General features: G+C 36.2%; 1 protein-coding gene across 1 annotated transcript in view; it reads left to right on the top strand.

The window, feature by feature from the left end:
- Positions 1-25,418, top strand: part of Klhl1 (kelch like family member 1) — a 360,467-nt gene that overhangs the window by 251,174 nt on the left and 83,875 nt on the right. Inside the window, exon 7 of the mRNA XM_006978014.4 lies at positions 21,339-21,563. Within this exon, the coding sequence (XP_006978076.1) occupies positions 21,339-21,563 (225 nt within the window). The remainder of the gene's footprint in view (positions 1-21,338; positions 21,564-25,418) is intronic.

Genomic DNA, 25,418 nt, shown 5'->3' with positions numbered 1-25,418 from the left:
GCTATGTGCTAAGCAAAACCATGCAGTTTGGACAATCTGCCACTTAACAGTTCAAGGTGTGGTTCATGTGGTCAGAGAAGGCTCCCAAAGTGCAGAAAGTCAGATCTAGACTGAGAAAACCTCTGAACAGATTTATCTTTCAAAAATGTGCTTAGATGCTAAAGAAAGAAAAGAAAATGAGTATAGACACTCATAGAAAAATTAAATAAAGGTAATAAAGTCTTTAAAAGAAAGAATAAAGTAATGTGTGTGAGTGTGAATGTGTGTGTGTGTGTGTGTGTGTGTGTGTGTGTATGTGTGTGTGTGACACAAGGATGGGAAATACACAGGGCATGTGGATCCTGTTTGCTGTTTTGTTGACTTTTAAGTGTTTGAATTGCTGATGATGGAACTGAATGAAAGCTGCTGAGGGACACTGGATTCTGAAAGTGACTGGTGAACTAAACAAGCCTACGTATTGTAGAGTTGTCCTAGTTTCAGAATGGAGGTACAGAAATGCATTGTGTTGTTTTCTTTGTTTCCACAGGAGACAAAAAGTTATGGTATTTTCAAAATTAGTCAAGATCAAATTTTTTTGAGGAGACCTTGTGAAAACCTTGACTACAGACATGAAGAAAAAAAAAAGACTGCAGTACAGATGACATATAGGCTGATACCTCTACTATGGGAGGAGATCTAAGACTTGAGACATGATAAACCTCATAACTCATTATTAAATGCCATCCTTCAGTATGGCATTGATAAAGGTTTGGTTATACAAGCCAAACAAACTTCTGAAGTTAATAGATGCCTTTTACCTACTCAAACAAAGAACAAAATAATAATCTTTAACTTATTTGTGCACACTACACATTCCATACTTGTGTTAATGCAGATATATATATATGTTACCTTTGAAAGTTTACGTGTTTTCAGAAAAAAAAGGACAAGACATCAATAAAGAGAAGTAGCCCAGTTGATGCAGCCTCTAAGAATGACTCTTGCTTTTTCCTCAAAATTCTACATGCAGAACAACTTCAAAGCTACTAGCTAAGATGGTTCAACTCCACAGACTCTCAATCCAAGACTTCAGATAAGCACTATACAGAGACTAAACAAAATACAATATAGCTAGTTCTCTCAGGACTTGATGATTATCACAATTTTCTCAGGGTCCCTTAAAGATGCTGTCAATATCAGGAAGCAGTCTAGAGAACATGACATCCACATTTGCAAGAGGTGGGGTGGGTGGTTTTTGGTCTTCCAATGGATTATGGATGTTTGTCATCATATTTAGGGGGGTTGGTTACAAGTTGTTATTGGTCCCAGTAAGGGAAGAAACAGTAAGAGAGGTTGGATTCAGGGATCTCTTTCTGAAAATAAGAAGGGAGGATATTATTTATTGAATCTACTTTTAATTAAAAACCAACTATTATTAAAATAATATTTTACATTGGTATGGATTTTTGTATATTGATACAAATTTAAGGTTATTTTTGTTTTAATATACTGTGCATATGCTATTATTCTTGTTTAAGTTATTGTGCTTGTGCAACTCATTTAAAAACATAATGTGACATTTTAGTCCTTGAAAGCTATTCATAATACTAAAGAAAGACATCTTTTTTGTTTGTTTGTTTTTTGTTTTTTCAAGACAGGGTTTCTCTGCATAGCTTTGCGCCTTTCCTGGAGCTCACTTGGTAGCCCAGGCTGTCCTTGAACTCACAGAGATTCACCTGGCTCTGCCTCCCGAGTGCTGGGATTAAAGGTGTGTGCCATCACTGCTCGGCAAGAAAGACATCTTTAATAGTCTTCTATAACAATCAAATTTATAATCAAATGTTAGGTATATTTTCAGTATCAAACAGAGACATATTTTAAACAGATATATGGTATTCAAAGACTTCAAAGGCTTACAAAATATGACATTTAATATGTTTTAATAACATAAGGCTTTTCATAACAGCAAGACACCTCTTCCTGACAGCATCTATTTGGTACAAAAGAGGGTGATGGACATGGAAGAACCTCCATATGGAGTTTGATTTCATTTGTGACAAAATTAGACACTGTGCAAAGAAACTGCCCTTGCCTCTACTGCTGACAGTATGCTGTCCAATCTGGACAAGCAGGACACAAAAGAAAGTGACTGCCAAACTTTGCCAAGACAAGGAAGCACAGTCTTTCAAAATTCCTGTTTCACAGAAAAGTTGTCAGAAATTCTAGGCCTGTAGATGAAAGATGGGTGCCACAACATTGCAGAAGAAACATAAGTGACTGTTCAGGCATTCAGCTGTTTCTGTCAGTTCTATAGTTTTGGAAGTTGTTTGCTTTGCACTTTCTGTTTACCCAGGTAACATTGTATCCTTCTTGGATTTTTGATGGGGTTGTTGATGACCAAATAATTATATTTACAGTTTTCCTTGTTCCCAAACTCAGAAAAAAAACTCACAAAAAAGGTATAAAATATGTAAAGTTGAGGAACATAAAATCTTAATTTTTTTTATCAAAAATAGCATTTTGAGTTATAAGAAGATAGTTTTGGGTTGATAATATTAGCTAGGATAAAAAGTGGGTTAGGTACCAAACATTTAGCTTATTAAGATAGGATAGATAATGGAGTATTTTTTCTGAGCTTGCCAAATGCAAGGAGACTAGACTTTGTGAATATAATATTACCTGATAATTTTTCATATTGCTTATAGTCTTAATATTTAGAGTTAAACCTTTTCCTTTTTGTTTAGACAAAAAGAGGGAAATATTGTGGGATAAGCTTTATATATACTGTGAAGATGTGTCTTTGTCAAGGTGCCTTCTAAATGGTTTAATAAGGAGCTAGGTAGGTAGGTAGATAGGTAGGAATAACAGATGGGACTTCCAGTCAGAGATGATTCTGGTAAGGAGAAAGAACTGGTAGGACAGAAAAAACCCATTACAACTAGCCCTAAATGTTCCATGTGAAGGCCAGACAAATGCTCTTAATATTACTAAGGATAAAATGGGGAAGGAAGATGTTGAAAATTATAAGAGCATGGGGAACTATAATAATTAAAAAATAATAACTTCTGTTGGGCGGCAATGGCACATGCTTTTATTCATTTTTTAAATTTATTTATTAAATTTAATTTTACATATCAGCCACAGATTCCCTTGTTCTCCCAACTCCTCACCCCCCGCCCCCCCCCCCGCCTTCCCTCCAGCCTAACCCCCATTCCCATCTTCTCCAGGGCAAAGATTCCCCTGAGGATTGAGTTCAACCTGGTAGATTCAGTGCAGGCACACTCTTTTAATCCCAGCACTTGGGAGGCAGAGCCAGGCAGATCTCGGTGAGTTCGAGGCCAGCCTGGTCTACAGAGCAAGATCCAGGACAGGCACCAAAACTACAGAGAAACCATGTCTCAAACAAAACAAACAAACAAAAAAACCAAAACCTTATACTATCCTTTGATCATATTATAGGGAGTTAAAATCCATGGGATATATTCATATTCAATCTATGCCTTGTAGTTGCATATTTGTTACACAAATAATTTATCTACCTTTAGTGGTAAACATAGTATATTTTTAAAAATTTTTAATTACAGGATTTGGCAAGATGATTTTATCCTGCACTTGTCTATCATTATCAGCATTGTGAAGAGACAAAAATAGAAATTAAAATATCAGCTGATATGAGCTGTTTGATATGTTTATTTTGCTTTCTTGGCTTAATGTAGATAGGCTATACTGTCAGAAACTTTTAAAGCAGAGCTCTTCATTGTGAAATTATATAATTGGATGCTTTGAAGTATGTAGCTCAACATAACTACACTTGGTTATAAGGGAATTATTCACTTATATTTCTGTGTCAAGAAACCTAAACCTGTGCAATCGTAGAATTACAATAACTCTAAAATGTAATCTGGATTTTTTCTTTATTTCTGAAGAAACAAGATTTAATAACAGCAACAATGCTGATTTATTTTTCAGTTTTGCTCTTTTGAGAATTGGCTTACTGGATGCTGCCTCTGTAACCCCAGTCAGTCACTCCAGTTCCACTTCAGTTCTTTCTCTTTGAACTTGAAGCACATCATGTGATTACTAGTTCAAGGTCACCAGTTTTCACAAAGCTATAGAAACAGCTCAGAACCATGAATAACAGCTTGTCACCCTAAGCCGGCTTTGCTTTTCACACAAGAGCTGTCTTCTGGAATCAGTGTCCACTAGCCAGGTTGTTAAGAGACAATTCCCGAAGAGTCATAGTCCCCAAGGACACCAGGAGAAGAACTGAGTTAAATCACAGTATCTGCTTCCTTAATAATGTTTAGAGTAAGGAGAGATGCTCCTGTGTTAAGGGAAATTTGTATTTATGTCTTTCCCAGAGAGTCTGTAGACAAGGGACTGAAGCCCTCAAGCCACGCTCTTTAAAGAGGAATAGAAGGAGGCCCTGTCAGATGAAAAGTGAATTTCCTGCTCATGCTGCTTCCTTTCACAGCTTTATCTTTGCGGGAGAGTGATAAATCATCATGGCTATTGAAACTATAAGCCTATCTGATAATTCTGATGATAGTTGACATCCCAGATCAAATTCATTTGAATTTTATCTAATAATGATGTAAGTTTGCCTTGTGGTAGAGTATTTGGATCACATTTATATATACCTATGCCCTAGTTTTATCAAGAGATGATGAGTGATGGTTGCTTTATGATAAAATACCCACTGTAATTATAAATCAGAGTGCTATAAATTCTTTTTGATCAACCTCATTGCAAATCTATAGTAACTGAAAATGAATATTCTCTCCATGCTAACATCCTGCCTTCTTTTACAGAGCTACAGAGGGCCTACATATCTGAGCATGAGTTTTGAATATGTTTCACAAATGCATTAGAATTCCACTGTGTGGTTTTTCTCTGGTAGAGAAAGAGACTCACCAGAATTAAGTTACCATTTAGAAAATAGAGACAAAGAATTATATAGAGCTAAATAGAAGTCGCCAAGATGCTATCAAATGTGACAATATAAATCACAGTGAAATCAATAAATTTTAATAGGTCACAAAGACCCTTAAGTATTATATTTGTTAGAGTAAATAATCATTTATGAAATTTAAAAAATGTAATTTCCAAAGGTTTACAGCTATAGATGGAGATTAATGGGACTTCTTGTTCTTCACAACACTTCTGTAATATGTGTTTTTGCTGCAATTCAAATTTACTAGTGACCTACTTTCAGGACATTCAATTTTTCCTTCCATTTATTTGTTGCCATATTTTCAACGAAGGCTGGGAAAATCAAAATCAGTATTATAAGGGAGGTGCTGGTTGAGACATAAGCATTTTAATGCTGACATACAGAGTAAGGGCTTGGCTGAGCAAATGAAGTTAAGAGAAAGGATCTAATTTGTGTATATCACAGCGCTTAAGTAAAAATATCAAGTAGTATGAATTTATTGCACTTAGTAAATATTTAAGAGAATGAAAATTGGGAATGTACTGTCAGTAATGCTTTAATTTCTTTGTGCATTTACTGTCAGGATGTTTTGATTATAAGTTCTTTAATATAAAAATGTGGATATATAACAATCATAGCTGCAATACGTTTAAATTTTGGTAACCATCATAAAGCTCTCTTTCCTTTGATATCACTACCTAGTTTATAAATTAACAGATTAGAATTTTAACTATAGGATCATATCATATTTATATTAATATATTATACTCAATGACAAGTACAATGTAACATTCCATACTTCCTCACTATACAACATATTTTAAAATACACCCCCAAAGACATGCAGAGTGATGTTATATGTTGTCTTAAAATATACCACCTAGTTATTTACCACTATCAAGTCTACCAAAATGTAAACAAGGATGTTAAAAGGACCATTAAAAATGACCTCTAGCTGAGGAGGTAATTTATAACTTTTTGGAGTGTGAAGAATCAGTTTCTTTCAGGGATGTGGTCTCTGAGATGCTACCCATGCTCTGGTAGGTAATCCTAAACTCATACACTAGAAACAACACCTGGTCTTTTTGTTTTTGTTTTTGTTTTTGTTTTTGTTTTTCCTTGTTTCTTTCTTTTTTTGAAAAAGGCCAGCCTATGCACTTGTGAAAGAAAAGTGGTGGAGCTGATAGGAATTGAGTTAAGAGGAATGGAATTTGGGGTGGATGTCTTTAAATTACACTATATCTGTGAATGAAATTCTCAAATAATAATAGTAATGATAAAATAATATATTAAGTCTGTTGATAATCTAATTAATTTATTTGATTATTAGCAACTTAAATCAATTTTCTGATGTTTGTATATTGACTCCCAATAACTATTTGTTAAAGTTATTAACACTTCAAAAGGAAGCACTTATTCTCTCACAGCTCTTACAGCCTGAGCCAAAAATCCAAGAAGCTGGTGCTTTATTCAGAATTTTTCTGGCTAAGGAAGAATCAGAATAGAACAACCTAGAAGTGCAGAACTTCAGCTTTGTTACTTTCAGTCTGCTCAGTCTGCGGTTGGCTGGAAATATTACAGAAAGTGGCAGTGAAACAGAAAACTCCATCGCATCCTGCAACTCTGAAACAAGATGAATATAAAAGGAGAATACAAGATTTAACCCCAGTGTTCTAGATCCTCTGGTTAGGCTGTGGCTCCTGCTAAAGTTTCCACTACCTCCCAAAAACCACAAAACCAACGATGGACCAAGGCTTCACACTACATGAATCTATGGTGGACACTTGAAGTTCAAGCCATAAAATTTGTCCCCATCCCCTAAAGGCTTATGGCCATTTTGTAATGTGGAATAAATTTTCTCCATCCTCCAGAGTCAAAATAAATCCAAAAGGTCCAATATTGGTCAAAAATTCAAGTTGAAAGTCTCTTTTGAAACTAGAGGCAAACTTCTAGCTCTAAGAGTTTTTGAAAAGCCAAAAAGATCACATCCTCATACCACAATGGAGGAGTGGGCAGATGAAAATGAGGGGTGGTACCAAAGCTACACCATCCCAAAGACTGCACGCTCTAAATCCTGGGGCTCCACATCTGACATCTGAAATATATAATGGACTTAGAAAGGTCTAGGCCATGACACCCTTATTTCCTTGCCAGTTGCATCCCATGCAGACTCTCTCATGTGTAGGCACTAATCATGATCTCAGTTTTTCCTAGCAAACAGTTCATATTTTAGCGTTTGTGATTCTCTAGTTTTTCTACTGTGACTTACACCTCATGATTATAGTTTCATTTCCAAAGCTGTTAGTAGACACTCATATAAATTCTGATCCCCCTAGTCATTGTTTGTGTCACAGGCTTGGATAAGAAATCTGAGGAGACATATTCATGACGCTAATATGCATTCTTGCAAAACCTGCCTCATGTGGATAATGCAAAGTTTTGCTCTCAGTAGAAGTTGTAATATCTCCTGCAACTTTGGATCATGGATGTTGCAGCCTTTGAGCAACTGGATGAATTAAAGGAGGGAACACTTCCTAGGCATCCTTGTGTGAGCAGGGTATCATCATTTCCTAGAACGTTCTTCCAAAGCCTTTCAAATGAGTTCCTATGACTGGTTGTGTCTTAACAAATCAGTTAAGATAACCACAGGACACCTTTCCTATTTTCTCCATGTACAGTTCCGGGCTCATATTTAATGGTTCTCATCTCTGCAGCAATCTCACCTTCCCTTGTGCCAAGTTAAACCTGCTACTTTTTTTTTTTTTTTTGTCAACCTGCAACTTTCCCTTTTCTTTCTACTCTCTTTTTGCTCCTAGTTCTTCTCAACATAGCTATGGCTAAAAGCAGCAGTCCAAACCAATGCTCTGGGCTAGGAAGTCCAAGTGCTAGGAAGCCTTGAACTTATTCTTCTAACTTAATTAGTTTGTCTCCTTTGCAACAGGACTACAATATAGTCTTAGAGAATTGAGAAAAGAATAACGAGTTCTTTGCCAGACTGTAGATTGGATGGCTTTTTTTTTTTTTTTTCAACCTGCAACTTAGTCCTTTCCTGCATCTGAAACCTCACTAAAAACCAAGCTTTTCCTGGAGCTGGAGTTTTTCTCCTGTCCCGCCCGGCCCTGCAGCCCCATGGGACACAGGAAAACTTCAGCTGCTTTTATCCTCCTCCTCTCTCCTGTCTGTGCGTCTTTCTTCTGAGACAGGGTTTCTCTGTGTAGCTTTGCGCCTTTCCTGGAACTCGCTTTGGAGACCAGGCTGGCCTCCAACTCACAGAGATCCACCTGGCTCTGCCTCCGGAGTTCTGGGATTAAAGGTGTGCGCCACCACCGCCCGGCTTCTCCCAATGTTTTAAAATTCCGTCTGCCATCTTTTCTCAGTCTTAAGAATCACATTATCAGGTTAGTCACAGCAATATGACTTCACATCCCTGCTACTAATTTTCAGTGTTAGCAAGCTGCTTCACCTCTGGGACACAGTGCTTGTCAGCAATATAAAGAGAAGAATGGTTTCCTCAGTTTGACAGATGTTAGACGTGGTTATGTAGCAGGAATCATAACAGTTCTTGTTAATAAAATCAAACCCGGGGCCAGTTATCGGGGTGAAATCCTGGATGGTCAGAGAGACAGAACAAGCCACAGCTAACCTCAACTGGCCAACTTCTCAGCTGGTCTTGTTTCCTCAGACTGGAAGGCTCTGTGTCCTCATATCCGAATGGCTCTCAGCTGAACTGCTGCTCAAAAGCCTGAAGCTAACCAGCTTAACCAGGCCAAATGCTGCTAGATTCTGGTCCTCACGCCTTATATACCTTTCTGCTTTCTACCATAACTCCCTGGGATTAAAGGCTTGCTTTCTGGGATTAAAGGTGTGATGAGTCACCATGCCTGTCTGTATCCTTGAACACATGGATTTCTGCCTCTGGAATGCTAGGATTAAAGGCGTGTGCTACCATTGCCTATCCTTTATGTTTAATATTGTGGCTGCTCTGTCTCTGATCCCAGATAAGTTTATTAGCATGCACAATATTTGGGTGAATACAATACCACGTGGTTAGTCCATTGTTCTGTGTCAGTTTGTAGCAATGTGCCATGAAGTTAATTATTAATCATCCATAATTAATAATGTACCATAAATCACTGTAATTTTTAATTAAAACTGGTTAATATTATTACTTCCTTCTTCAATTGAGATATACCTAATGGTAAAGAAATATATGTATATTTAGTATATTATTTTCCTCAATATTTCTCTCTATTGGAGAATGTTCTGTCTTTAAAGATTTTATTTTCTAGTAAGTTACAATTGAGCTCTTAAATTAGTAATGATAAAATGTTATTATGATGTAATTGTGGTTATGTAATATACTAATATCCACAATAAATCATCATTCAAAATTTCTTACAATGCTAGCCACTCAGCTGACATCTCTCAGCAAGAGTCTAATATTTTCTTCATCTAGCATCTGTATTACTTTGCTTACTGAATTTATTCTTACATAATAATTATTAGTGATGCTTCATTTTAAATAGTCTCTTCTTTTGACAATCTTAGTGAGATTTACTTTTATAAAGAAACGCCACTCGGATTTGGGGAGTTGGCTTAGTAGTCCAGAGAACTTACAGCTCTTACAAAGGGTTCTAATTTGATTTCCTAGCACCTATGTCAGCCATCAATAATATGAAATTTATGATTGGTTACCTGGCATATGCAAAATTAACTTGGTGGTTGTAATGTTTATAGGATCTTCCTTATATAATAATATAGCTAGAAAATGATAGCTTCCCTCTGTCTTCAAATAATATTTTACCAGGCATAATATCATGTACATTAATATAAAGTATGTGTTCTATAGCTCTCTTTTACATAAATATGTGGATGTGTGACAGCTGATGAAATATTTATTCAATGAAAGATTCAAGAAATAAGAAAGTTTATCACCACAATCACTTCTAAGTTTGGTCTCTTCCATCATATGTCTCACAGAAAAACAATTTGCTTTTAGTATTTTCTTTTCTGAAATGACTTTCAGTATTAAGTTCTTTCTTTAAGAGAATATATGTCATGTTGTAATCATTTCATAGTGATTGGATAGCATCAAGGTCATCATTAGTATCAGACTAAGAGTCTCTCTAAGTATTTTATAAATTGATTTTTTTTCACTTAATTGCAGTAAATGAATGCTCAGTGCTAAATCAATGCATGTTTTCACCAGTCACTCTTTCAGTGTTGACTATAAGCAGCCCCAGTTCTTTTTAATTATTGGGTTTGTAAAATGTCTTAGAAGTCGGGTAACTGAGTTTATTAATGTTCCATTAAAATCATAGTCAAAAGACTTTGTGAAAAACCTCGGGGCTTTTTGAATGAGCTGAAAAGAATTGTCTTCAGCATAGGTGTCTTTTGTGACAACTATTTTGTCAGTTCAAAAAAAATGTGTCACTTAATTTTGTGCTGTCTGTGTTCAAGATAAATGAGGTTGCTAAATATTTGAATCATGCGTATTGAAACAAAGCCTGTCATCTGTAATGCCAGAGCAGAGTCCATGAGCACTAACTGCTGTCATCACATTTGCTTGTATCAGTGAACACATCTACAGAGAAGGAGGATTGCACTTCACTAACACCTTGGCCATTTTTTTCAACTTTTATGTTTTGAGAAAAGAGGCTGCTTCTTGTTTCATGAGAGAGATGATTTTATATTTCAATTGTATCTTCCACCTTCCAGTTATGCTATCAACTAGGAAATTTAATGTGCTGTATATCATAAAAATACAAATCAAATAAACAATGCTTTGCTGTTCCAAAAAATTATCACACATAACATTTTAGATCACTGTTATATAGTGCTCAGATTCCATCAATTTAAAAGCCTGAGATGGTTGGTATAAGTTCTCTATTAATAACTGTAAAGAATCAAGACTAACCTGGGTAGTGGTGGCACACACCTTTAACTCCAGCAGAGGTAGGCAGATCTCCGTGATTTAGAAGCCAGCCTGTTTTACAGAGTGATTTCAAGGATGGCCAGGACTTTTACACAGAGAAACTGTCTTGAACAACAGCAATAACAAAATCAAGACTTGGCTTGACTGTCCTCTTGGATGGCACACACAAAGATGCTGTGGTATTTCCAAATGACATTCAGATTGATGGAACCAATCTCTCCACATGATTAGCTGACTATGCTGCTACTGGTACCGGGACTTCCTACAGAGGGCTTTTAAATTCTTCCTCCGGTCCCGTCCCTCCTTCTATCTTCACATCAAGAGTAGCACTTGAGCTTTGTCTATGTTCCAAAGTTCCTAATTAATCATTTTATTAATGACTCATAAAAGTTCTCCATTTTCCAATGGTCATGTCAACATATTTACACAGGAATATCTTCTCTGGTCCATTGTACCACAAAGCATATATGTCAGATAAGTGGTATTTTATCATATTCACATGTTCCCAAATAAGTAAAAAAAAGAATCTGGAAATGAAGAAGTTTTAAAATTCTACCATTCATGTATATTTAGTAGAAATGAACTCTTTCCAAACGGAGACAAGTGAAAAGAGCAAAATTTATTATATTGAGCTATAGAGTTAGTTAAGTATCATTGATGAAAAAGACTCAGCAAATAACTAAAGTTTTATTTGTAGAATAATTATAATATTCTTATTATATATCTATAAAAATTGAATTTACTAATTCTGGAAAAGGTCTTATAACAAAATACTCATTAATGATAATGTACTAGTATGTTATTTATAAATCACTACTCAAAAATCCCTCACGTAAGCTTTAACATATTTCAGTAAAATTTAATAATATTTTAGTTGTTCTAACTCAAAGACTACATTTCTAGTTTCCTTAACATAAATTAGAGTCTCTGCTTTAGACTCTTATATCGAGTTCTTGCTTTAACTTCTCTCAGTAATGGAATATGAACTTAGAGTTTTAAACTGGCATAAACTGTTTTCCCCCTAGAGTTGTATTGTGGCAATAGAAATCCAAACACACTACTTTCCATAATTACTATTAACACAATGACAACTTTTTACTGATAGCTTCATTTTTCAAATAATGTAATAGAAAAAATTTCCATTTACATATATGCTTAAATACTGTTTTATTATATGTAATTTTACTATAATAAAGTTAAAACTTTCCTTTTGAATAGAAAGAAAAAAGGAAATAATGGGTGATATCATTCCATATGCTGTGAATATATGTTGTTCTTATTGGTTGATAACTAAAGTTGTTTGGCCAATGGTGAGGCAGAATAGGGTTAGGCAGGACATTCTAACTAGAGAGGAGGAAGGAGAAAGGCAGAACAGAGGAGATGATGCCAGCCACTGCCATGAGAAGCAAGATATAAAGATATCAGTAAGCTAGAAATTCAAGTACTATAATAAGTACATGTGGAGATAGTGGACAGCCTTTTCTTGTTCTTGATTTTTGTGGAATTTCTTTGAATAGTTTCTAATTTCATGTTGGCTAATGGCTTTCTGTAAATTGCTTTTATTATGTTTATGTATGTCCTTTGTATCACTAATCTCTCAAAGACCTTAATCATGAAAAGGTGTTGGATTTTATTATTATTTTTGTAGTTATTGTTGTTTCAGTTTTTTATATGGTGGATTGCATTGATTAATTTTATGTTGAACCATCCTTGAATTTCTGGGATGAACCTATGTGGTCATGATAAATTATACTTTGATGTGTTCTAGTATTTATTTTTCTGGGTATTTTGTTGAGTAATTTTGCATCCATGTAAATAATGGAAGTTGGTGTATAATTTTCTTTCCTGAATCTTTGTCTGGTTTGGGTATCAGGGTGACTATGTACTCATAAAATAAATTTGGCAATGTTCCTTATATTTCTATTTTGTGAAATAATTGAGGGGCATTGGCATTAACTATTCTTTGAAAGTCAGGTAGAATTCTGCACTAAAACCATCTTGTCCTGGGCCTTTTTAGTTTGGAAAATTTAATGATTGCTTCAATTTTCCTAAAGATTATAGAACTATTTAAATTGTTTATCTGATCTTAATTTAACTTTGGTAAGTGGTATCTGTTGAGAAAATTACTCATTTCCTTTAGATTTTCCAATTTGCTTTGGAGTACAGGTTTTTAAAGTATGTCCTGTGATTGTCTGGATTTCCTCAGTGTCTGTTGTTCTATCACCTTCTCCTTTCTTTCTTTCTTTCTTTCTTTCTTTCTTTCTTTCTTTCTTTCTTTCTTTCTTTCTTTCTTTCTTTCTTTCTTTCTCTCTCTCTCTCTCTCTCTCTCTCTCTCTCTCTCTCTCTCTCTTTCTTTCTTTTTTGGTTTTTTCGAGACAGGGTTTCTCTGTTTACCTTTGCGCCTTTCCTCAATCTCTCTCTGTAGAACAGGCTGGCCTCGAACTCACAAAGATCCACCTGCCTCTGCCTCCCAAGTGCTGAGATTAAAGTTGTGCGTCACCACTGCCCAGCGTCTTTTCATTTCTGATATTGTTATCAAACATTATTTTAAGGTGTGTTATTTTTGTTTATGATGCATTTGGCTTGTGTCTTTCTAGCTTTCCTTAACTTCACTTATCCCATCTAGCTTTTTCCTTTGGTCTGTTACCTTTCACTATTTCTGTATACCTTTCCTTATTTCTTACTCTGTGGCTTGCTGATCCCTGGAGTCCAGCATAAAATAACAAAGTAACTCTGTGTTACTGTGCCTGTCTAAAACACCTGATGGTCTAATAAAGAACTAAATATCTAATAGTGGGGCTGGAGAGATGGCTCAGAGGTTAAGAACACTGGTTGTTCTTTCAGAGGTCCTGAGTTCAATTCCCAGCACCCATATGGTGGCTCACAACCATCTGTAATGAGATCTGGTGCCCTCTTCTGGCCTGCAGGGATACATGCAAATAGAACACTGTATACATAATAAATAAATAAATCTTTTTTTTTTTAAAAAAAAAAAGAACTAAATGTCCAATAGCAGGGCAGGAGAAAGGATACAGAGGGCTGTCAGAAAGAGACAATACATAGTAGGACAAACCTGGGAAGATAAGAATAAAAAGTACCCAGAGAAGGAGGAGGACTCCAGGGATCAGCAAGCCACAGAGTAAGAAATAAGGAAAGGTATACAGAAATAGTGAAAGGTAACATACCAAAGGAAAAAGCTAGATGGGATAAGTGAAGTTAAGGAAAGCTAGAAAGACACAAGCCAAGCTAAGGCCAGGCATTTATAATTAAAAATAAAACTCCATGTGTGATTTCTCCATATGTAAGTTACTCGGGAGCTGGGTGGTAGGCTCCCCAAAAGAGCAAAACATCTAACAAAAGTCGATAATTTGAAAATCATCTGTTGTTATTTAGTTTGGATAAGGATTTGCCTATATTGTTAGTTTTCCCCAATAATCTACTCTTTGTTTTATTCATTCTTTGCATTTTTCTCTTTGTTTCTATTTTGTTGTTTTCAGCCCTCAGTTTGATTATGTCCTACTGTCTACTCATCTTTGATGGTTTTGCTTCTTTTTTTCTGGATATTTCAGTTGGACTGTTAAGTTGATTATATTAGCTGTCTCCAATTTTTTTTTTCTATTTTTTAAATGTAGTCACTTAGCACTTTGGACATCTTAGCATGTCTTTCATTGTGTTCTATACATTTGGTATGTCATGCTTTCATTTTCATTAAAATCTAGGAGGTTTTTTATTTCTTTCTTTACTTCTGTCTTGACCAGGTAGTCATTTAGTAGAGAGTGGTTTAGTTTCCATGCATTTGTAGGTTTTCTGTTGTTTCTGTTTTTGTTGAAATCCAGCTGGAGGTTATTTCAAGTTTCTTGAATCTGTTGAGACTTGCTTTGTGACTGAATATAGTCAATTTGGGGGAATATTCCATGAGATGCTGAGAAGAAGTTATATTCTTTTGTGTTTGGGTGAAATGTTATGTAGATACCTGTTACGCCCACTTGGTTCATAACTTTTGTTAGTTCCAATACTTCACTGTTTAGTTTTTGTCTGGATGACCTGTGTGCTGATGTGTGAGCTTGACTCCTTGCCTTAACAGCTGATTTAGGCTAAAGTAAAAGAAATAAACCATTCATCTGGTATTTGAAATCAAATGGTTGTTAACTTAAAGTAACATTTTATTTCTTTTCCTGCCCATTTAGTAAAAATAATTGGGATGGATGGGGAGGGGTGGCCTTGTTAGAGTATGTATGGTCCTGTTGGAGGAGATTAATCACTGAGGGTGGTCTTTGAGGATTCAAAAGCTCATGTTAGGCCCAATTTCTGTCACTGCCTGTTCCCTAGAGATCAGGATGTAAAGCTCTCAACTACTGCTCCTGCACTCTGCCAGTGTGTTTCCTCCTAGGATGATATTGGTCTAACCCTCTAAAACTTTGAGCAAGCTCAAAATCAAATAATTTCCTTTACAAGAAAAAAGAATGTATACTGTTCTAGTGGATGACTCAATTTTGGTTCCTATATCATCACCCTCCTCTAGTATCTATAGTCATTTGCAGTCACACATGTGTACAGTTACACAAAGACAGACAGATAAACACACAAACATACACATACACACACACACAATCAAAACTGAAATAAATATCAAATTAAGAATTGATATTGCTAATCTGTTTATAGTACTATACACAGGTTACATATATTTATATGAGTGAGACAGAATACTAAGGGTAAGCCCAATGTTATCATAGTTAACAATGTCAGAGATGTAATGGCATTGGATCTAGATTTGCATAAAGGTCTGTAAGGACCGGGAGTATCCTATAGAACATAGAAAATGGCAAAAAAGGCAAGAAAACATTTTTCCCTCTCAGGATCCTTGGAAGAAATGCAACTCTGTCAACATTATTTTAGTTTGTCTCACATTTTTGACTTTCAGTAGTAAGAAAATAGATTTATGCTATTTAGCCCTTAAGTTTGAGATATTTTTTACAGTAGTCATAAGATACTGATACAGTAGAGATTTTGAATAACAAAAGAGAGATGAGCTGCTGTTTCCATTATAGCAATTTGAAGCTAGCAAAAATCTATGAAAGCACAAACCATGCTTTAAGATGTAAGACTTTTCTAACTTGTTTTGAGAGTGCTTTGACATACACCTCAAACCCACACATTCCTTTATGAATAATAATGCACATGGTTTCTCAGGTCAGATTAACTTCATCTATACTCAACTACTTCCCTCGATGAGCATAACAACCTTTCATGTTTTCTGCAAAGATTTTCAGTAAGGGTCTGGGGAATACTCAAAGGCTTCCTTGCCTACCTATTTCTATAGTACCAGTCTAGTGGGACTGGGTTATTCAAATTATGTTATGTTCTACTGCTATCATCTGTCAATAGCTACTTACAAAAGACAGATATTTGGATATAGCTTTTCTTATAAATTCAGACTATTTCAAAATTAAAAATAGATTTTTTTCATTTAATGTATTATGACTAGGGTTCTCCCATAACTCCCTCCAGATGCTCCTCACCTCCACACCCAATGACATTCAAACCCTTTCTTGCTCTCTCTCATTAGAAAATAAACTGACATCTAAAAATATAATAAGAAAAAATAAAAGCAAACAAACAGAAAAGGACAAAACTAATGAATGAAAAGAGAATATGTTACCAAGAATAAGCACAAGAAACAGTTATAGATGCACAGACACACACATTCACAAACACAGAAAACCCATAATGACACAAACTCCAAAACCATAACATACAAGCAAAATACCTTGCCTAAGAAAAGCATTATGAGACAAAAAAAAAAAAAAAAACCCTCCAAAGTACTGGTTTTTGTTAGCTCTATATTGCTGAGCATTGGACATGCCTTTAGGTGTGGTTTGTATACCTAGTAATATTCCTTTGGAATAAACTTGATTTTCCTATGTAAGAATGTATCTGTTGGATAGAGCATCTAATTAAGGGATGGGGGTTGGTGTCCAAGTCCTTTCCAGTGCTTGGACACCACGAGGATTAGACCTCTTCAGGCCTGGTCCATCTGCCAGTCCTTGTGATTTCATATGTACATCAGCCTTGCTGGTTCTAGAAGGTACTGCTTTTTTGATAGCTTTCATTACTCCTGGCTTTTACAGTCTTTTGCCTCTTCTTCTGAATGGTTTCCTGATTCCTGAGGTGAAGGGTTGATATAGATAGCTAATTTAGAACTGAGTACTCCAAGGTCTCTCTCTCGCTCTCTCTCTCTCTCTCTCTCTCTCTCTCTCAAAGCACGTTGTCCAGTTGTGGTGTCTATGTGTTCCATCTACTGTGGGAAGAAGTGTCTCTAATGATATCTGAGCAAGGCACAGCTATGGGTCTAGACAAATGTCATTAGAAGTCATTTTATTTTCAGTTAGCAGAACAGAAGCATTTGACTTCACCTAAGTCCATGGCTTAGTATATCCCAGTTCCTTTGACCACCTGAGAAGTATCGGTTAGTCATCCATTTCATCTCATGGAATGGGAATTAAATGCAATCAGATGGTGGCTGGTTAGTCTCACATCGTTTTAGCCACTATTGTCTCAATGTATATTGCAAAAAACAAACAAACAAAACCCACCATTGTCTGTTGAAGGATTTGTAGCTGGGTTGATGTTTACCTTCTCCTCTATTAGTATCAATTGAATTTCCCAGTAGCATGAACATTAGTGTGGTGTTTTGAATAAAAATGAGCCCATAGGATCATACGAAATGGCACTACTAGGAGGTGTGGCCTTGTAGGATTAGGTGTGGCTTTGTTTGAGGAGATGTGTCACTAGGGGATGGGTTTTGAGGTCTCACAAGCTCGAGTCAGGCTTACTGTTTCACACTATCTTCTTGGTGCCTGTGAATCCAAATATAGAACTCTCAGTTACCTCTCCAGAATCATATCTGCCTGTGTGCCACCATGGTTCCTGCCATGATGATATTGAACTAAGCCTATGAATTCTAAGCCAGCCACAATTAAATGCTTTCCTTTATAAAAGTCCCATGGTCATGGTATCACTTCACAGCAACATAAACTCTACCTAAGACAGCTCATCAGTAAGGTTAAAGCTCTTGGTAGACTGCAGATCAACTTCTCTATGATCAGTGAGTTATGTAAGTGCTGTTTTCTGCAAAAGAAACTAATTGTCAGTTTGTGGAGAGCAAACATTATAGCCTTGACAATAGTCAGGCATTCTTGAAATTATTCAATGATGAGATTCACCTCATAAAATGTATTTATGCATAGCAGAGTGAAATAGAGCAAAGGCACTTAGATCTAAAAATAAGCACATTCATTTTTAGAGACACACACAGGTAAAATGCTATCAAATAATTTCATGAACATTATGATTATTTTTCTAAAATTTATAGTTTTATAATACTTCAATTTTTACTTATATCAGATAATTCATCATTTAAATTTCTACACCATTACTTTACTTTTGGTGAAAAATTAGGAGTAAATTATATCATAACAACATAACTGGCAAAATTTCTTCTGCCATGATGCTTATATTTGATTTGTTTATTGCTGCTTATAGCCTAAGAAGTTAAGGAGTCCCCCACAGATATATGTCCCCTAAGCAAAAAGAACTTGTTACAATGCAAATAAAATATAGCACATTGCTCTATGAATGTACACAAAACTCATGGCAGATCTATGTAAATGAAATATTTGGGAACACAAGGCTAAATAATGAGGTCAAACACTGAAGCAACATTATAAGATGTCAGCTGTTTTCTATCATGTAAACCATTTGTGAATGGTATGATCAGTCATATATTATGTAAATCAATCAGCAAAATGTACTAATAGTGATAGGAGCCATTTTTGCTTAGATTTTTTAAAATTTACTTTTATAGAGTTACTATATTTCTCAAATATCTATCTATCTATCTATCTATCTATCTATCTATTTCAGACAAAAAGTCATTATTTTTAGGTATTAGAATTACTAAAGATTATAGTTAACATTTTATATCTCTAGATGTTTTTATTATTATATTTTCTCAGATAATTTTAACAAGTTTAAATACCATGGTGAATACTTATTAAACTTCTTACAACTGACATTTAAAAGTACATTTATTTATTTTGTGTGTGGGGTGTATGTGTGTGGGCCCACATCTATTGTACTACCTATGTAAAAATCAAGAGACAATTAGTGGGATTCATTTCTCTTCTTCCACTGTATGGGTTCTGGATATTGTTTGCTATCCAGATCATCAAACTAGACAGCAGGAACCTCAACATTCTCCCAGGCACTGATAGTTTTTGTTTTGCTTGTTAGGCTAATATTTACTCATTTATTTATTCAAGGCATAAGACAAATGTAAAAAGAAATGGAAAGCTATGGATATGGTCATTCTTGATTCAATTAACATATCTTTCCTTTCAGAAGTGTTAGCAATAGCACACATAATTTTGTTATTTAAAGAGACTCTCATTCTTTTTTTTCAAGCTGAGATTACAAAACATACTTTAAATGACAAATAATAAAACATAGATTTTTAAGGTTTGGGAAAACGGTGTCATTCTCAACACTGTTCCCATAAAACCAATAGTTTAGCACTGGATACATGTATCTGTTTCAATCCTTAGTGTCCACAAACAAGAGGAAATAAAGTTACTGATTTATTATTCCCTTTGTTTTATGACATGCTTTTCTTTGTAAACAATGGATATGACTAGTATGTTTTCACATTCTAATTTGCACTGCATTGTATAATGCTGTGGGATGGTCTATATGTCAAATTGCTCTGATTGGTCAATAAATAAAACACTGGTTGGCCAGTGGCCAGGCAGGAAGTAGGTGGGACAAGGAGAGAGGAGAATTCTGGGAAGCAGAAGGCTGAGGCAGGGAGACACTGCAGCCGCCGCCATGACCAGCAGCATGTGAAGACGCCGGTAAGCCACCAGCCACGTGGCAAGGTATAGATTTATGGAAATGGTTAATTTAAGATAAAAGGACAGTTAGCAAGAAGCCTGCCACGGCCATACAGTTTGTAAGCAATATAAGTCTCTGTGTTTACTTGGTTGGGTCTGAGCGGCTGTGGGACTGGCAGGTGACAAAGATTTGTCCTGACTGTGGGCAAGGCAGGAAAACTCAAGCTACAAATGGCGCCCAACGTGTTGGCAAGAGTTTCTACCTAAAACCTGAGAAAAGATTCTAAAACGGAGCTTAAAAACAGCTTCCTAATTGTGTCTCTCAAATGAGCGGCAGCTGCCGGTTTGAGCTACTTGTGCGTTCCTGGTGTGTGCGCTTAACCTGCAGTAAGGCGGAAATGAGGCCTCTGCAAGTGGCACATTAAGCTGCATGGTGGATTTAGCCTTTGCTAGTACAAAAAAAAAAAAAAAAAAAAAAGAGGTTTCTGGGCTACACGCTGCTTAGATAAAAGCATAGACCCACGATGGCTCCCAGAGCGGGCGGAAAATGTACCACCGCCATGTTGGGAAGCTGAAGTGGGTGGAGCCAGCAGCCACAGCGCCGTTTCAGGCTTAAAAGGCTGCAGTTTAAAGCAATAGGCTCAAGGTAATATAAAACATAAGCCACATAAAGATGGCTACCACACAGAGAATCTGGATTATGTTCTCTTTGATATTTGTAACTGAAGAGAAACATTTGATTGCAAAAGCTGTTGAGTTATGCCAAAATGTGTGTTTTAAAGGTACCTTGACTTCAAAATTTGGATGTAAGGATATGTTGCTTTGGAAAGGAGGCTCTGCTTTTGTTTCCACAGAAAGCCAGAGGCTATGGATTTGTTCCAGATTAAGATACATCAGGTTTCACCAGCCAAGACCACCTGAAAGGTCTCCGATGACACCATGGCCCAGATGATCCAACATCCAGAATCGTTTCAAGTCACGGACTACTCCATGATCCTAAAATTTTCTTTGTGTCCCCATAAGATACAGCGCCCCCCTCCAGCAGGAAGTAGTAAGAGAAGCTACGCCCAAATTCCCAAATATACCAAGCTGACTTTGGAGATGTGTAAAAGTTAAAACCTTCCTTTTAAAAAAACGAAAGGGGAAGTGCTGTGGGACGGTCTATATGTCAAATTGCTCTGATTGGTCAATAAATAAAACACTGGTTGGCCAGTGGCCAGGCAGGAAGTAGGTGGGACAAGGAGAGAGGAGAATTCTGGGAAGCAGAAGGCTGAGGCAGGGAGACACTGCAGCCGCCGCCATGACCAGCAGCATGTGAAGACGCCGGTAAGCCACCAGCCACGTGGCAAGGTATAGATTTATGGAAATGGTTAATTTAAGATAAAAGGACAGTTAGCAAGAAGCCTGCCACGGCCATACAGTTTGTAAGCAATATAAGTCTCTGTGTTTACTTGGTTGGGTCTGAGCGGCTGTGGGACTGGCAGGTGACAAAGATTTGTCCTGACTGTGGGCAAGGCAGGAAAACTCTAGCTACAGTATAAGCTGTTTTTCTTTTTTTTATTCATTGGATTGATGACTATTTGATTTTATTTTCTATTAGGAGCTACAACCATAGAGAAGTATGACCTCAGAACAAATCTCTGGATCCAGGCAGGAATGATGAATGGCAGGAGGCTTCAGTTTGGTGTGGCAGTTATTGATGAGAAGCTCTTTGTGATTGGAGGTCGAGATGGCTTAAAGACATTGAACACTGTTGAATGTTACAATCCCAAAACCAAGACATGGACTGTTTTACCTCCAATGTCAACACATCGACATGGTCTAGGTAAGGCCTTTAATTATTGATATAATTTTTAGAAATTTTTTTGAAAATACAAACGTACTAAAGATCAATGAAATGTTAATGCCATAAATTCTTATTTTATATAAAATGGTTACTTGAAGGCAATACTTTAAAAGCTTTTCAACTTTTTCTACATAGGCAGCCATGCATTCAGCTATAGAAAAAGGAGGCTGAAAAAAAAGAGAGCTAAGCTGTCATAACATTTTCAAGAACTTATTTTCGTACATTTGGTGTGGAAAAGATGAAATCAGATATAGTACTAAAGACAAACAAAGTACTGGATGGACAGTACTAAAATTCATAGGAAGAAGTATTTACTGTGAAGTAAACACACTGAAGGTAGCTTCTCACACAGTGCTGGAAAGGTAAATTTAACTGTTTGGGGTTAATTTACTCCACTGAAAAGATAATAGAGAAGAATGACATGTGGAAAGGTATTGATGAAATTATTAAGGCCACTCCACGTAGTTTAAAGGGAGGTTTATTTTGTGGAGTAACTTAAAAGTGAAGGGATATGTAGGTTGCAGGTTCTGGGAAAGGTGTGGCACAGTCCAGCGGTGTTCTCTGGAGAACCCTGCTCGTCTACCTCCAGTGTCCAGGGTCCAGGAACCAAGAGAGCCGGCGCATTCAGGATCTCAGGTCTTCAAGGTCCTCCCTTGGCCCCGCCTGGTAGGCATGACAGTCACCGAAGCCTCAATGGGGGTTGGAACTTCCACATCAAAGCTGGAATGGCTACCCACTAGAGGAAGGTGTGCGCCAGTGTGAGAGGTTTCTTCTGCTCTGCAAAGGAGCATCATGTTGAGTAAGGAATCAGGCCTGGAATCAAGACTATGTAACTTTATATTTGAGTGTTACAGAAGATACAATTTAACATGATTTCATTTTGAGTGGTAATATCAATTATGAAACAATACTCTTTATTATTCAGTTCTATACATTTTGTATGAGGAATTAAATAAGGGCTCTTTTTGAATCTGTATTCCATGTGGTGAGAGTTGTAGGTAAAACTGCCAAGCATTTCTTTCAAAGAATTGACATACTTCAGCTAAGTGACTTCACATGTCTTTTATATTTAGGATATACAACATAAAGTATATCATAGTTTAATTATAAATCCATATATTTAGACATCCACAAGAAAACAGTCCTGTAATAAATAAAAAAAAGTCTTCACCAATATGTCTAGTACACACACACACACACACACACACACACACACACACACACACACACCATACACAGACATGCAGACACATGCACACACATACTACACATGTTCTGCTATCAATCTAAGATATGAGCATCAGAAGAGCAAATACTACCTTTCAACAGACCCATTTACAAAGTCATCAAAAGCACATTGTAAATGTTCATGTGGAAATGGAATTGTAAAGAGGATTATCTGAGGCATATGGAATATAATGTTTCCCACAAGCTTTAGAAACCCAATAGCACCAGACCGTGGTGGTGCATGCCTTTAATCCCAGCACTCGGGAGGCAGAGGCAGGCGGATCTCTGTGAGTTCGAGGCCAGCCTGGGCTACCAAGTGAGTTCTAGGAAAGACGCAAAGCTACATAGAGAAAGCCTGTCTTGAAAAAAAAAAAAAAAAAAAAAGGAAAAAAGAAACCCAATAGCAACTCAAATAATCCTCCTTTTTCATGTCTAATCTTCTGGTTTGTGCATTCTCTACCTCTTCCATTACCAAATTGACATGTCCCCTTGTCTTATGATTTTGACTATCTCTGCTCTTTGCTTCCTATTGCCTACTTCTTCTTAGCATAGGTTTTTCTTTCTGTTTGTTTGTTTTTTGAGTAAATACTCTCCTCCAGAACTCCTAAAGTGCAGAACTGTCTATAATAATAAAATCACAACAAAGAACCACATTGAAATCTCATTTCTTAGCCCAGTCTCCTTTGAAATTCCCTTGTCAATGGTCAGGAGAGCCCTATATATAGAAAATGACCTTTGGATTACACATTCACCCAAGGTCCAGTCAGATGAAACAAGGTTGCTAGGGAGACAAAGTACATACAGTTTTCTCTGATATGGCAGTATCTCACTATGAACAACTGAATGAAAGAAAGCTCAGCATATTTGTCACACCCAACTATAATAAGCGTCTCTTCTGTGTAGTTGTGTTTTATTAATATTGATATTGCTTATTTAGTAACTCATGTTTTAAGTTTTATTTTTTCTCTCAGTTTTTTATTGATTAATATCTAGTTTTTAATTGTTCTCAATTTACATACAGCACAATATTTACAGCATGTATTAATATCTTAATCTCAATTAATTTGGGCTTATAAAGTTACGCTAAAATTGCTACTTAGCAATTCATTATATTGCCCCCTTCTTCTTATCAGTGTTAATGCTCTGTTATCCCTGTGAAATTGCTATCTGTCTTTAAAATTTGTACCTCTTTATTTCTTTTTAATTTATGGTAAATGATTTATTTCCTCTCCTTCTGCATTCTTCAAGCCATCCTTCAATCTTCTTTACTTTTCTTCACTCTTTCCTGCTATTGTTCCTCCTCTTTTCCTCTTGTTTTCCTACTCTTTCTTCTGTTCATTTTTTCACTTCTTGAGTTTCTTTTCTCATTTTCTTAATCTTCAAATTCTTTTTATCAGTTTTGTTCAATTAAATATATGGCTGTGTTTCTGAGTGTTCATATGGGTAATGTGAATGTCAGATACTTTAATCGCATAAAGAAGGATTAAATCCCTAGGGTTTCTTTGCACCTCTTTTTAGTAATTCAAATGAATAAAAGACTGACTCCTGAATAGGAATCTCTGATGTTGACAACTTTATTTATAGGAATCACCTGCTATTGTCCTTCAAATATAGACATCAGAGGCAAAACTTCATTTACTTCTCCTCATACAAAAATCTCTTGAGACTGTCTTCCTTGTGGCAAATTGACTAACTTCAGAGCTGGTGCTTAAGAACAGAAAACAATACTCGGGATGAGTGTGTATTGCTTTCTTTTAGTACTAGCTCACTGAAACTAGTCTTGACATAATCCCAATGGTCAGAGACTACTTCTGGCAAGTTCTGAACTCATATTGTTGTTTCTTTGATTAAAGCATAAAGATGAGATGACTTACCGTATGTGAAAAATGAAGCATAAAACAGTAATAAAAAATTGCATAAATCATATTTTTCTTTTGGAACATCAGACCGGTCTATTGCCAAAATTTTCGTCTCACTCAGGAAATAACAATTCTTCATTTTATTTGTTCATTATTTTTTACTTTATTCTTTGATACTTCTACAAATACATAATGATCCTACCAAAATCTGCTTCCCAGGAAATCTCCCTCATATGTTACTGTCTTCTTTTGCGTATGGCTCACAGCTTCTAACTGGGATTGCATACCTGAGCAAATGTGAATATAGACAGCTTTTAGTGGGTACACCAGTGAGGAAAATGATACATCCTTCTGTAACCATAGCTGATAGTCCTTAAGAAAAGTTAGTTTCTGAAGCCCCTCTCCCACCCCTGATGAAATGTCAGTGGGCCAATATTGTGCTTATCTTGTTCCGATAACCATAGCTGTAGTGAGATCATAAGTTCAGATGTCATGCCAGGTCCAGAAGATATCCTTTGTGGCAGGTGTCCCTGTCCTTTGCCCTCTTTCTATGTGTCCTCCACGGTTCTCTGAGCCTTAGAGAGGCAAGCATACAACAAAGACCTAGAACCCTCACTCATCCATACCCACTTCATTATTCCCTACTTGTGTTACACAGCATAATTTCCATGATTAAAATTGAGATATAAAATACATTCAAATGATAAATTTGAAGTGAAATTCATAAAATTAAAAATAAAAGTCAAAA

The sequence above is a fragment of the Peromyscus maniculatus genome, chromosome 9 (genome assembly GCF_049852395.1).
Source record: "Peromyscus maniculatus bairdii isolate BWxNUB_F1_BW_parent chromosome 9, HU_Pman_BW_mat_3.1, whole genome shotgun sequence".
Lineage (NCBI taxonomy): Eukaryota > Metazoa > Chordata > Mammalia > Rodentia > Cricetidae > Peromyscus > Peromyscus maniculatus.
This window is presented reverse-complemented; position numbering and strand designations above follow the sequence as displayed.